This window comes from Equus caballus, chromosome 7 (assembly GCF_041296265.1).
Source record: "Equus caballus isolate H_3958 breed thoroughbred chromosome 7, TB-T2T, whole genome shotgun sequence".
NCBI lineage: Eukaryota > Metazoa > Chordata > Mammalia > Perissodactyla > Equidae > Equus > Equus caballus.
In genome coordinates this window covers 38,633,487-38,648,581 of record NC_091690.1, presented here as the reverse complement: position 1 = coordinate 38,648,581, position 15,095 = coordinate 38,633,487, and the positions used below count along the sequence as shown (strand labels likewise).

Below are 15,095 nucleotides of genomic sequence, written 5' to 3'. Positions count from 1 at the left end.
AGCCCACAACTGGGCAGAGTGACTGGACTTGATCATTGACAGTCCACAGGCACCAGAGGGGCCTCTGCCCTGGAGGACGCCTCAAGCAAACGTGCGAGGGAAATGTGACGAAGACTAGCCGTAGGAGGAGGCCTCGGGGCCAGTCCACAAGACCATCAGACAAGAAACCGGGGCCCAGTTCTCACTTTAGGAACTCGGGTGCCCACCTCTTTCCTGGTCTTATTAAAAGTGGGACAGCATTTTAAATTTAAAATCACAGAGCACATTTAGCCAAGTAGTTCTCAAATTTTCTTTTATTAAAAGTTACAGAGCCCATCATCCAAATGGCTACTTAATAAAAAACAAACAAAACCAGTAACAATGGTTACCTATAGGGATGGGAGTTTGGAGGGGGTCCCAGGGGTGGGGGCAAGACTTCTTTCTATATAGTTTGAGTTTTCAAACATATAAATTCATTCTCTCTTCAAAAAAGTGAAAAGATTTTTAAAGCTGGAAGCCCACAGTGTACAAAGGCTGACAGTGGAGCTGTGGGGGGAGAAGGCGGCGGGAGTGGTGATGGGCAGAACCCAGCTACGCCGCTCCTCCCTCACCCTAAACCTTCTCAGTGCTGCTTCCTTTGGCTCTCCGCATTTGGACACCAACGGCTTGGCCCCATCTTTCATTTTAACAAATAGAAATGGCCAGCAATAGGATATATTGGAGTATATGAGGAAGCCATTTGGTGTAAACCTAATTCGGCCTGATTTTGTTTTTCCCAAAAGGGCCTGACCCTGGCCATTGAGCACGCATTGCATATCTGCTTTAAACATTTCCTATGGTCAGAACAAAGGCCCTTAAGATAAAGGTGCAACTTTCCCCCACATTGGCATTTCCTTAAGGATAAGCATCTTTCCTTAGACTAAGAACTGACTGCTGTGCTCACCTGTGACCACCCAGCTCACCTGTGACCACCCAGCTCAAGAGAGCAGACCTGCCACCCTGCTGTGTTCACCATGAGAGCAGACCTACCTGCTGTTTCCATCAATCACTGTGCCGACAGAGCAGTCTTGTGATATTGTGAAAAGGACATTTCAATCATATGTGAAACACCCTCTTTGGGCGTATATAACCACTCTGTATACCCTACTTCTTTGGTGCCCTTCCTTCCTTCGGGAAGAAAGGCCCCGGGCCATGGTCCTCACATTTTAGCTCAGAATAAACTCACTCAAATTTTCATTTATAGATTAGTTATGGATTATTTTCGTTGACAATTTTCTAGCTGGGGAAATTAAAGTGCAGGGAGCCCGGCTCTCTCTCCATAGGACATATTCAGGAAGAGCTTAATACCCTCCCCAGATGAATTAATACACCAAATCCTTTTGAAAGATTTATTTTTAATTAAAAAATAAAAGTTATCTTAACATATCTGCATGGCAGCTTCAGGGATGGCAACTTAATGAAGCAAGAAAAACGAGGCTTATCAGTTCTTGGGTCACCTGACCATCTTATAATGGGGACAAAGGCACACGTCTTCAAACAAACCAACCTTATTCAGAAACAATTCTAATCACTCAGAACTCCCTTCTCCCAACTCCTTTTTGCCCACCCTCACCCCCCCCCCCAACAAAACAACAACCAAAAACATTAAATTCTCTTTTAAAACTATAGAAATAAGTGCTGAGTCAGCAAGGAACCTGGGCGTGCTGCCCAAGCTGCTCTGCCTCTCTCTGCTTTGAGGACTGGTGGCCCAGAGGCTGGCAGGGAGAGAGCCAGAGTGATCCTCCACCGCGCCACGGTGGGCCTTGTGACATGGACGGGCTTCTTGTACCCAGCCCCGCAGCCATCACCCCAGCTGGGGCAGGCAATTCCAAGGCACTGTCTCCCTTCCTCGAGGGCATCCCGTGGCTAAAGCAGCCTTTCAGGAAGAGAAAGGCCTAAGGCAGGCAAGTCTTCCTCAAATGCTTGTGAGGAAAAGGCCAGTGAGACCTGTGGGAGGCAGGGGAGCGGCGGATCTCTTCTCTCCCAGTTGAGCAGGCTTTGGGAAGCTTCTCTCTCCCTATTCTCCCTGCCTTCTCTCTTTCCCTCCTTCCCAGTCTCCCCCTTCCCCCAAAAGAGTTGTATTTTAGCTTGATGGCGGGGGTTCCGTAGAGGCTACTGGCAACTCCTGGGGCTGGCCTGGGGGCTCTGCTGCCTCTAAGGGGACGTGGCATGCTTTTGGTTCCTGTGTGTCACAGAGCTCCTCTCCCTGGAAGGGCTCCAGGTGCTCCTGCCTCTGGGCCTGGCTGTTCATCTTCTCTTCAGCTTCAATCTCTTCCGATGTGGGGATGGAGTTCTTCTTGGGACGACCTTTGGGTTTTGTGGGCGCTTCCTGTCCACCTTTAAGAACCTATGTGGGGAAAAAAACGGTCATTAAATCTAGGAAATAACTCCCTCCCTCCACTTTGCTGCTCACACAGCATATAAGCCATTCTTTCCCAACAGCGAAGTCACGAGTTTTGGCGAAAAGTATTCCCGACCAGTCAGCTCCAGTCGACCAAGACGCTCTCATTCTTTGAAGGCTCAAAGCACTTTTAGTCCATATCACACACACTGTCAATAAATAAAATGATCATAAACACATAGAAAATCCAACTTCAACAATAAGGAAAGAAATGAAAATTCAAATATGAATGCGATATCCAGTTGACAAGTTAAAAGAAAAAGACAGTATTTGTAGCAAGCTGGAAAATAAGCACTCAGACTCTAGTGAGAAAACATAATTGGCAAAACCTTTTCAAAAGACAATCTGAGAATTCAAATCAAAAAGTCTTAAAATGTACATACTCTTCGACACAGAAATTCTACATAATTTAGCCTAAGGAAGTCATCATAGACTGAGACCATGGCTGATCTGCAAATGTGTTCGTCACAAAACTGGTTAAAACAGCAAACACTGGGGAAAAACACCCTAAAGTTTCTGCCATATGATTGGGTAGATAATTATCACATATGCCAAAGAGAAAATACTTGATAACCATTGCAATTACTATAGAGGAGAATGTTTAATGACATAGGAACTATTATTAATGTGTTTTTGTGAAAAACAGGTTATAAACCAGCTTAATTCCATCTGGAGTCTAGACGACTAAACACAGCCCTGTTTGCAGTATCAGGATCTCGGATAAGTTCTAAGCATTTTTCCTTATGTTTTTTCTGTATTTTCTAATTTTTCAACAGTGATCATGTATGAGTATTTCTGTAATCAGAAAAAAAGATGTTACAAAACATATAGTCTTGTATTGTTCGAAGAAGCCGTAGAGCATAGGAGAAAGTGTTGCAGCTCGGAAAGCAGAGTAACTAGATTAAACCCTAACTCTGCTACCTATCAGCTTTGTCTTTGGGAGAGTCCTATAAAGACTCTGAGCCTCAGTTTCCTAATCTGTAAAATGGGGATAATAATACCTTAGCTCACCAACAGCTAATTTATATGAAAATTTATATGAAAGGGCCAGAACTGTTCCTGAATGGCAGATTTCTTCTACCCAGAACAAGCCTCCCAGCCCTCTCACCTGGTTACGTCAGCTTGGACAGTGCTTCTCCCGGGAGCCTCCCCTGGTCGCCCAAGTCTAAGTTAATTGCCCTCCACACGTGCCCTGTGAGCACACTATCCTCTCTCCATCAGAGCACTTTTCATGGAAGGTCGTCACTGCACGTTTACATGCCTGTCCCTCCCACTCAGTCCCTGCACAGACCAGGCATTCACCAACCGTGAGCAAGCGACGTAACCTTTCTCAACATGCCTTTCCACAGAATTGAAGAAAGATATACAGCAAGCAAAATAATAGGACCCCAAGTGGCCTTTGCTGATTTCAAGGGCATTGCACATTTATTGTCCCACTTTGTGACTTAGACAAGAATCCCATGAGGTAGGCAGGGATAATTTTTAAAATATTTACACGTTGCTTTGCAATATAACAGACACTCCTCCATTGGCTCTGAACCCTGGCTTGGTGTACTTGTTGGTTTTCTGGGCAGCTGGTGAGAAGGGCTTCAGGACGACTCAGATTAGCACAGATAATTAAGAGTGGGATATATTTTTGCTGCTTACATACCTAGCTTAATATTATTTTCCCCATTTGAACACAAGCTCCTTGAAGGTAAATCCTGCATCTATCCCTTGCTTTTTTGCTCCAGTCATTTAACTTCCAACTAACTTTATATGCAGTTGCTAAACATTTATTGACTCCATCTCTTTCCTTTAAGAGCAACAGAGAACCTCCAGGAGCTAAACTGTAAGAATGAATGAAATAATTCAATAAACCATAAGTTCTTTATTTAAACAACTTTATCAAGATAGAATTCACATACCATACATTTCATCCATTTATAGTGCACAATTTAGTGATTTTTAGTTATAGTCAGAGAATTGTGTAACTGTACCAGGATGCAATTTTTTTTTTAAAGATTTTATTTTTTCCTTTTTCTCCCCAAAATCCCCTGGTACATAGCTGTATATTTTCAGTTGTGGGTTCTTCTAGCTGTGGTATGTTGGAATGCAATTTTAGAAGATTTTCATCACCCCCAAAAAGAACCCTCATATCCATTAGCAGCTACTCCCCATTTCTCTCCTGCCCCCCAACTCTAGGCAGCCATTAATCTGCTTTCTGTCTCTACAGATTTGCCTATTCTGGACATGTCACATGAATGGAATCATACAATATGTCGTCTTTTGTGACTGGCTTCTTTCACTTAGCAGTGTTTTCAAGCTTCATCCATATTGTAGCATGTATCACTACTTCATTCCTTTTTATGGCCAAAATATCCATCATATGGATACGCCACATTCTTTTTATCCATTCATCACCTGATGGAGACTTAGGTTGCTTGTACCTTTTGGCTATTGTGAATAATGCTGCTATGAACATGGGTATGCAAATATTTGTTCAAGTCCCCGCTTCACTTCTTTAGGGTATATGCCCAGAAGTGGAATTGCTGGGTCATATGGTAACTCCATGTTCAACATTTTGAGGAACTTCCAGACTGTTTGTTTGGGTTTTTTTGCTTGAGGAGGATCAGCTCTAAGCTAACATCTGTGCCAATCTTCCTCCACTGTATACGTGGGTCATTCCCTCAGCATGGCTGACGAGTGGTGTAGGTCTACTCCCGGGATCTGAACCTGCAAACCTCGGCTGTTGAAGCAGAGGGCACCAGACCTAACCCATATGCCATGGGGCTGGCCCCTCAGACTGTTTTTCAAAGCAGCTGCACCACGTTACATTGCAATCAGCAGTATATGAAGGTTCCAGTTCTTCACATCCTCACCAACACTTCTTATTATATCTTTTTGATTACAGCCATCCTAGTGGGTGTGAAGTGGTATCCCAATGTGTCTTTGATTTGTCCTTCCTGATGACTAATGAAGTTGAGCATCTTTTCATGCGCTTAGTAACCAGTTGTATATCTTCTTGGGGATATGTCTATTCAAATCCTTTGTACATTTTTAAATGTGGTTGTCTTTTTATTATTGAGTTGTAAGAGTTCTTTATAAATTCTGGATACAAGTCCCTTATCAAATATAAGATTTGCAAATATGTTCTCCATTCTGTGTGTTCTCTGTTCACTTTCTTTCATTCTTTCTTTCAGTTTTTGCTGAGGAAGATTTGCCCTGAGCTAATGTCTGTACCAATCTTCTTCTATTTTGTATGTGGGTCACTGCCACAGCATGGCTGCCAATGAGTGGTGTAGGTCTGCACCCAGGAACTGAACCTAGGCCACCAAAGCAGGGCACACTGAACTTCACCACTAGGCTATGGAGCCAGGCCCTTCTTTTCACTTTCTTGATGGTGTCCTTCACAGCACAAAAGTTTTTAATTTTGAGGAAGTCTAATTTATTTTTCCTTTTGTTGCTTGTGCTTTTGGTGTCATATCTAATGTTTTTGCCTAATCCGAGATCATGAATATTACTCTTACATTTTCTTCTATGAGTTTTATACTTTTAGCTTTTACATTAAGGTCTATGATTCATATTAATTTTTGTGTATGGTGTGAGGAAACCCTAAGTTTTCAATAAACACCTCCTTTTAGCTGGGAATCTGCTCAGCCACTGTGGTTTCAATTCAAAAGCTGACAACAGACATGAAGGGGACCTCAAACAAGGTATGGATGCTGACAGAATCTAGCTCTGGGGAGAAGACGTCCCTGTATTCCTTTTCACATAAATCAGTATATCTGATTTTGATTTCAGTCAAATTTTGAAATTTTGATTTCACTCAGGCTGTTGAAAGCACCCAAATGTGCCAAGATGGAATTTATATGTTGAAAGCAGCTCCACTCGGTATGAAAGAGGTTATACAAACTGAGTTGCCCCATGTAGTAATCAAGTTAGAAAAGGGCAGGTATAAGGAAGCCGCCTAATTGGCAAAAGAAAGTCCAGCCCAGCAATTAGAGAACACCACCCACACAGCTTGGATAGACCCCACCTGGCTGTTTTCCTACAGCAGGAAAAAAACTCAAAACAATCAGACCATTTTCTAAATGGAATAAAACATTCCAGCCAAGCAATAATTAGGAGATAACTACACTCTTGGCTGCGTTCCGCACTCGACCCCTGGCCCCTGCCTTCCAGCACACCTGAGACATGCAATTATCTCACAGCTACCCCACACCAGGAGCTGCCCATTTGCATGCACCCTGTGGCCCTTCTCCCGGGACCCCTCCTCCTCAATTATTCCTAGGGCCAACTTAGTCCCCTTGGTCCTGGGAGGCCAGACAACCCATTGCATGCAAGGTCACATGCCTCTTGGAAAAACAGCCAGCACACCGTCGACTTTTATTAGCCATGCCTGCTGGCAGCCCTCTTCCAAACTCTCAAACTAGATACTCCAGTGTCCTACTGCTGAGGACGTCAGGACGAGGCCTCTGCTTCCTTCCCGAGCTGCTCAGGAGGACAGGCAGTTAGACTGGAGAGCCCGGCCCGTCAGCGCACAGAGGAACATTCTGCCTCCCCCATTTTTTCAGAGAGGAAAATGAGCAGGCAGAAGTGGTCCGTCCTGGTCATGAGCAAGCCAAGGGCAGAGCTGGGCTTTAACACAAAATCCCTGACCGTTCAAATCTAACACTTCCCAGCATGCCATTGTGCATCGTGTGCGAGGGGTTCGTAAAATGTGCTGCTTTATTTCTGATTCCAATATTTATCTGCAATTACCCAGTCTCCCAGCAAACCCTACGTCATAGACTCATTAACTGGAGTGTTTTTTACCCTTTTTCTCTATCTTTATCTGCCGCTCTGTGGAACAATGAGCGCCATGCCACTGACGGCCGCTTCCATGAAGCTGAGAAGCAAGTTTGGATTCGCCGGCATGAATCTCTTCCCAGCACACTGTTTGGCAGACTTTCTCCACCCGAAGATGGGATGTCCTTCTAGACCACAAGCCCAAATGCTAAGGCACTGACGGGGGAAGGCTGGCCAATGGGGAGCAAGGAGGGACAAACAGCCAGGACTGCTCTTAACCAGAGTCCCAAAAACCTGAAGAATTCATTTTCAGCTTCTCTCTCCTGGCCTCCGAAAGCCTGGATTCTCTAGAGACATGAATTTTGGGGATAGGTAAGTAATTAAAATAATAATAATAAGAAGAACAGCAGCTAGCATTGCTTGGCCCTATACCATGCGGCAGGCACTGTTCTAAGCTTTACAGGGATAAGCCCAGTTAATACCACAACCCTGTGAGGGATGTATCAGGCATGTATGATGTGGAAACAGGCACACTGAGGTTAAGTAACCTGCCCAAGGTTACACAGACTAGTAGCAATTTCACAGAATTGCTGATTATCTGGAGACTTTCAGTGTGAAAGACGATGGCGTGTGGTGTGTGACCCACCCAATTCTGTGACCTGGAGAGAAGGTGGTCTCCATGTGGACCCTCTCCCAGAACAGACCTGTATTTAGAGAGCTGAAAAAGACCTCTGGATAATGAGGCACTTTCAGCCCGCTGGACAATACTGTGGGTCCTACTGGAACGAAAGCCAAATAGAAATGGAATGGAGGGTGAGTGTCTCAACTAATGTGCAACATTAAATTTACCCAACCCGCTATAGGTTACAAATGCTGACAGGCAAAAACTAGTCAGAGATGCTATCTTGGTTTTGGCAGCGCTTTCCTTGGCAGCCGTGTGAATAACTCTGTGAATCAAGTGCTAATCTTTTTCCAGTTCCAATTAGGTTACTAGCCTTGAGACATCTTTATTACCCAATTATCTTTTTTTCTTCGTCCTCAGTACCTGAGGAGATAGCCTTCAAAGAGTAGTACCAGGGAAATACAGTGAAGCAATCAGGATCCCAGGAATGTCTTGCTGTGCTGGGGGAGGCAGAATTCAGATCCACAACTGAACAGCATGCTCACATTTTAGCTCCAGACATTCTGAAGCACTTCAAGCGCCCCAAGTACTTCTCTCCCTTCCTTCCACTGTGACATACTTCCCGTCTTCACTGGCACATTTCTACTCATCCACTGAAACCAGTTTAGACGGCACCTTTTCTGAGAATGGCTCCCTTCTCTATACTGATTCTGTGCCCTGTTGTTGCCCTGATCACTCTGTATAATGACTAGTTTAGAGGTCTGTCTCCCCCACTTGACTGAGTGCCTTTTTAAATTTTTATTTTTAATGGACAGGTTCATGTCTTGTCTTTGCATCTCCACCGCCCGGTGAAGGTAAGTGCCCAATCAATGACGGCTAACGTGAGCTGAAAGCCTGGCACTCTTGTTTCCTGAAGGGACCTGAATTTGGTTGGCTTGTGGAATGCTCTCTGAGGTTAAATCTGCTAAGTTACTTCTATTTTCTTTTATACGATGTTGATAACCATCAATAAGCAGTCCACCATTGTGCCAGCAGCACAGTGGCTGGTGAAAAACAAGTGACATCAGAGGCAAAGGCACACGCACCGCCCAGGCATTGGGCGGTGCTGACAGAGATGGCAGGCTGTCAATTCCTTAATCATCTGACTCACGAGAAGATTGCTGATAACCAATTTAAACAATGCCTCTGTCACTCAGGAGACATTGATCTCGATGATGATGACTGACGAGGAAGGAGGTGGGTGGTGGAACTTGCACAGAAAGCAATGAAGGGACTTGCCCAAAATCAGCCAGGGAGGGGCAAGCATGGGAATGTGGTCCAGCGTTTCTAACTCTCAAATCTGGTTCTTTTAGAGATCAACCCCCCAAAAGGTTTCCAGCGTAAGTTTCATGGGGGTCTTAGCATTCTAGAGGTTTTGGAGTGAGTATATGTGTAATTGAATCCCATCTACCCTTCAATTTCAACTACTCCCTGTAACCTTCCCTATTACGTCTCCCCTGAACTCTTATGGGGTTCCAAATCTATAAATCAATGATCAGGACTTAGTTATAATGTGCTCCCTACCTGCTTCCTGGGCCTTGATTCTCCAGCTAGATCATAAATTCCATGAAGGCAGGGTTCTATTTTATTTCATTACTTCCTACAGTGCCTAGGACAAGGCATAGCTCACAAGAGACACTAACTATATCCTGGTTGATTCATGCAGCATATGTGTGTTTGTATACGCAACTGGCATCTCCACCTCACTTCGAGGGCACTTCAGGAGCCAAGCCACCTCCACCTAAAAATCCTTCCATCTCAGGGTCAGATCACCCCAGAGGAAATGATGAGATTTGCCCACAAATTCCTTTCTGGGAATATAATAAATGCTGACTTGGGTTTTTTTCTAACTTTCCCACTAATATTCATCGGCAATTCACTTATTTATCTTTCTCACTGTTAGCAGGCAATAGCAAGAACTAAAGTTCTAAGAAAAAGATTATTGGACAAAAATACAAAATTGAGAAAATGTCTCAATATCTATTAAAAATTATCTACCAACTTTTTTTTTTTCTGAAAACTTAGTTCCATTTGGTAATTATGAAAAACTTCATATTCCAGCCCTTGAAATCACACCAAGAAATGTGGCTTGTGACCAGATGGGTTAGCAAATTAAAATGTCATCCAGGCAGGCCTGGCCCACCTGGTCCAAATGAGAGACGAGAGGATCAGGATGATTCAGTGGGGCTGTGCGAAGGGCCCACGTCAGAGGCTGTGGTGAGGCTGGTCTCTAAAGAACAGAGCAGGGCTCCCTCCCACCCTCATCCCGCCCCTCCTCTTTGTCTTTCTTGCCCCTTGTGGTTTACAAAACTGGAAATGAAACACTTAACTACTTTGGAAAATTTAGATTTAACAGTACTTTTTATAAAAAAGGGGGGTGAACTATTACGAAGCTGAGTTCCTCAAAATGTAGAGATGTTTATTCTGGTTCTTTTTTTTAGAGATATTTATTCTAATAAGTTCCTTTAAAAACCAAGGATGGAACGGTCATGAGCCAGGCCCTAGAGCAGCGTTAGGGAGACTGCAGTCATTATACTACGTGCCTCAGAGGGACCGGGGTGCTTGCTGACACACACGTTCCCAGCCCCGTCCTGTGACAGAGAATTGGAATCCCGGGAGGGGCCCAGAGTTCTGCATCTTACCTGCTAGCCAGATTACTCTGATGCGCACGCAGTTTGAGAATCACTGCATTAGCGGACACACAGCTACAAGAACAGATGCGCCCTACATGCCATTATAAACAGAGGACTGACTTCTATTCTTAGCTGTCGTGGGAGGGGGAAGGAAGTGCTTTGAAAAGGCTAGCAGGCGGGATTAAAGCTAGCAACTGAGAAGCTTGTGGGCTTTCTTTTTCTTTTATTTCTAAGGAAACTGAAAAAGAATATCCTTCTGGTCAGGAAATCCAGGTCAGGAGGAACGGCTTATCCTTCTGCTCAGCCTCCCTCCCAGCCAGCATCTTAAGAGGCCTTCCAGTCTCTGGAGCCCAAACCACCACACGGTCCTTCCTGCCTTCTTCCCAGCCCTGTAAGAATTCTTTTGCCATCATGATGGGCACGTGGATAGACTCACTCTCCTCTTTCTTACCATTTTCTTCCATTTCATCCTGCGGTTCTGATACCAAGTCTTCACCTGCAGTTGAGTGAGTCCCAGAGACTGGGCCAAGTCCAACCTAGAAGGCATGAGATACAGAGGAAGGATGAGGAGGAAGGGAAAGGGCAGGAGGGAGGGGTCCTGCTGACTAGCTCCAGGCACTGCTGCTACAGCTTGGGCCCCCCTCGTTAAACCAATTCTACCCCCAAGAGCTTTGCTTTCCTTCCAAGAATCCTATGGATGAAACTCTGGGAAGCTAAGAAACAGATGTGCACGCCCAAGGACTGTCTACATTGGACCTGTAAAGGATTTCTGAGCCTGCACTGCAAAATCCTTTTCCTGTCCTGACAGTCCTCACTCTGATCCTGTACAAAATGAAGACTCTGACCCAAAATCCAAGCTGAGAAGGACAAGCAAAGCCATATTTTGCTTACTGGAATCTCACTCATCACTCCAGATCCAGCTCAAGTCCCATTTCCTGCGGGTGAGCCTCTTGGGCTCCCCCAGCTCACAGAGATTGTCTCCTCACACCCTCCCACGGGTCAGCCATCACCCGGCTGGCTCCATGTTCTCAACTGGTCTCACTGCTTCACATGAGTTATTTATGCCTCCCTAACTCAAATGTAAGAGCAGAGTATGTCTTGTGCCTCTTTTATAATCACAAAAGTGCCTATCACGTTCTAAATCCAGAACGAGGACTAAAAAAACATTTTGATGGATTGACTCATTCACTGTCGCTGCCCTAAATTATTATAATGCTGGGTTCCAGAAGAAACATTAAATCTGGGGCCCCTCCTGCTTCCCATTCTACTGCTAACTATAGTTTTGCATTTCTCTGTAGCCTCTGAAAAGTCCTGAATGTCAAAGCCATTCCTGGCAAGTGTGCAGTTGGAGGTAATTCCAACAACACAGTAACCTTTTCCTGAGCAGCACAGCCTCCCAGGCTATGTGCTAGGTCCCTGATGGCTGCTCTCTTCTTTACGCCTTTCACAATGCTGTGAAGGAGGTGTAATTATTCCCATCTTACAGATGAGAGATCTGAAGGTCAGAGAAATTAGCTCTCTCAACAACCAAGGCCAAATCCTGTCTACTATGTGTTTTGGTAAATAAAGTTTTACCAAGACACACTCATTCGTTTACATACGTCCATGGTTGCTTTCATGCTACAACCTCAGAGTTGAGTAGTTGGGACCGAGAGCATACGGCCCACAAAGCATAAAAGGTTTACTGTCTGGCCCTGTGCAGAAAAACTTTGTTGACGCCTGGAGATGATCCTACAGTAAGAGGTGGAGCCAGGATTCAAATCCACTTACATCTGACTTGTTCGCCTCCCTCCTGTATAGGAGCTCACCTCCACCTACCACATTTTTGAACAAGTTAGATCTGTCCAAGGGAAGCTCCTGCTCAGGCTTTCATGGAGAAAATGCACGATGCTACACGACAAGGAGTAGCAAACAACCTGAGTGGAGCCTATGAAATGAGAAAGGGAACCAAGCTTCAACCTCAGTCTCAAGACTGTAAGTGTTAACCCATGTTGCCAAGAAGCCCAGGTCTACCTGAACACTAACTGAAGACCATCTCCTTGAGCCAACATCAGCTGCCTCCCTGTGGTTCCAACCCTGGGCACTGAAGCAGTGTGGACTTCTAAAGCAGCAACTTCGGACAAGCACCCTTGATACAGCTCGAGCAGTGACCACCACTGAAGGTCCCAGGTTTCCGAGGCTCGCAATCTGTGGATCTAAGGTCCAATATCTCACGCAAGCCTGCACAGTCACAAACCTGAGCCATGGGGACTCGCAGGTGCGAGTGCTCAGCTGCAACTTTCTCTACCTGACGAGAAACGAGCAACATCTCACCATCAGGAAGACCGATGGGTAGAGGCAATGAAGGTTCCAGGTGCAGCTGCCTAGCCCCCTGCTTTGATGAGAGTGCACAATTTAAATCTATAATCATAAAAATAGTCTTCCTTCAAGGGACTTCAGAACCTGTCTTAAATCTGCATTCACATATATCTGGTTGTCCAGTAAAAGGGCTACTGGGAGCTGACAGTTTTATTGAAAGTGATTCACAGACTGAAGCTAATAAATTCCCAGCGCCAATAGCACTTAGCTCTCCCCACTAACGAAGTACTTCTTCCCAAGCAGCCATTCATTAAGAACCAAGAACCCAGGGGGCTATCCCACAGACTTCTGGTCTCCCAGGTCTCCCTGGAGACAGGGCCTCCCCAGGGTCCCACTGTGCCTTCCAAGCCTGGTTCACCTGAGGCCATCAGGTGCATTAGTCAATGGAAGTTTCAGTTCACAGCTCTGCCACCGTGTTAGCAAACGGTGTGAGCTCACTTGGGAAAAATGCACCCTTGACTCACTCTGGCTACAGAAACACGCTTCACTGTCATCAGCTTTCTCTCATTACCTGCCACCGTTACAAATTCTCACTTCCCTGCATATTCGCTTAAATGGGGTCACCTAGGAAACTGGAGAAACAAACAAAGAGGAAAAGGGAGAGAGCTGTGGGAGGAGGGAGCGCTCATGGCCCTCGTCACGTACAGAGGTGAGGAACATCTGAGGAGGGCGGGTTAAGGTAGCAGCTTCATGCCAGCCAGATGGTGTCCTCCTCCCCAGCCAAGTGAATCAATCCTGTGTAGGTCACCTGAGAGGTGCCTGGGCAGGTAGCAGGAAGCACCAGGAGGTTTATTAGGAACTAGCATTTCTGTTAAAAAATTCTCTGACTTCTAGAAAATAAGCTTAAAATTTTGCCCATGCACGTTGAAGCTTTTTGATATATCACCACAAAATTCATAAATCATGCCCACTCCACCTGGTTGCCCAGGTACATGAGGTTCTCCATTACATGCTGAGGGCACCAAAATAGCCGTTTAATACCTAGAGATCTCATCTACTAATCCCCAATTCACAGACCTGTCTCCACTATCCACCCGAAGGCACCCCAAATGCTCAAAAAAGAACTCACTCTTTCCTCCCCAAACCCACTGCGTCCTCAGCCTTCCAACTTCAGTTAATGGCATCTTATTCACCTGGTGGCCCAATCCAGAACCACAGAATTCTCAGCTCTCTTCTCTCTTCCTCATGCCAATGTCAACTCTGTCCGTTCCATCTTCAAAACTGTTCTCCCATGAATTCTCTCCTCTCTATTCCCACTGTCACTATCTTAATTCAGGTCTTCAATGACTCCCGCTGGATTCTCTCCTAACTGGTTTTCCTGCTCCATTTCTTCCCTCTTTGATCAATCTTCTATGGTGCCACCAGGGCGAGGAAACTAAAATGTAAATTCTGGCCATGTTGCATCCAGCTCTTAATGGCTGCTGATGGGTGGCCTAAACAACAAAGTCCACATTCTTCAGCCAAGCATACAAGGCCCTTCCCACCTCTGCAGCCTCATCGCCCCCCACACTCCAATTCACGCCTGAAGCTGGAGGTGTCCTGACCACCTGCAGTTCCCTCCATATGCCCCGCGAGGATGCTTCTGTGCCTTTTGTATGCCATCCCCTCTGTGGAATGCCCTCTTCCTGCTGGAATCAAAGCTCTTCTTAAACACTTCCTCTTCTGAGAAACCTCCCCGTACCCCATCTGACACACTCAGCAATATCTTTGTGCTCCTACATCCCTCGGCAACACACCAGCCCAGTGCCCAGCTCCCTGCGCTGTCGCTATTGCAGTCGCCGCATTCCCCATGGTCTCCTGTAGAGCAGGACTCTTGTCTGTACTTTCCGGACCCATAATCCCTGCCACAGTGCCCGGCACGCAGAGCCCCTCAGCCAACAGCTGATGAGTGTTTAATTAATCAAATCAGCAAACAAATTCCCGTTTAGTCAGTGATTTGCAGGCTCCTCTCACTTAAATTTTTATCAAACAGCTAATAAAAAGTGGAAGAGATGTGTCTGAGTTTCCGTCCCTTCTTGTTTAATAGGGCCAGGGTCAAACCTGATGTAGACAAGGCAGTGAGCAAAAGAAGAGGAAAAGTACCTGCAAGACCCTCCTAATAAAGAGATCATACATTCCTCAGCCATCTCCAAAGCGAGTCTGAAGGAAGAAGGTAAGACACACGCTCTTGCATATTTTGCAGTTAAGATACTAAATTAAAGAAAGAGGGTCTTGAATTGAGGCCTGTGAGTAAAGCAGGGGTCACAGCCGCCCT

At 45.5% G+C, this 15,095-nt stretch overlaps 1 protein-coding gene across 1 annotated transcript in view; it reads right to left on the bottom strand.

Annotated features, from left to right (window-relative positions):
- Window positions 1-275: 275 nt before the first annotated feature.
- The window catches only part of BARX2 (BARX homeobox 2), a 69,143-nt gene continuing 54,323 nt past the window's right edge, over window positions 276-15,095 (bottom strand). Inside the window, exons 3-4 of the mRNA XM_001502635.6 lie at window positions 10,935-11,019; window positions 276-2,365 (exon numbers count right to left, since the gene is read on the bottom strand). Of these exons, the coding sequence (XP_001502685.2) occupies window positions 2,102-2,365; window positions 10,935-11,019 (349 nt within the window). The 3' untranslated portion in view covers window positions 276-2,101. The remainder of the gene's footprint in view (window positions 2,366-10,934; window positions 11,020-15,095) is intronic.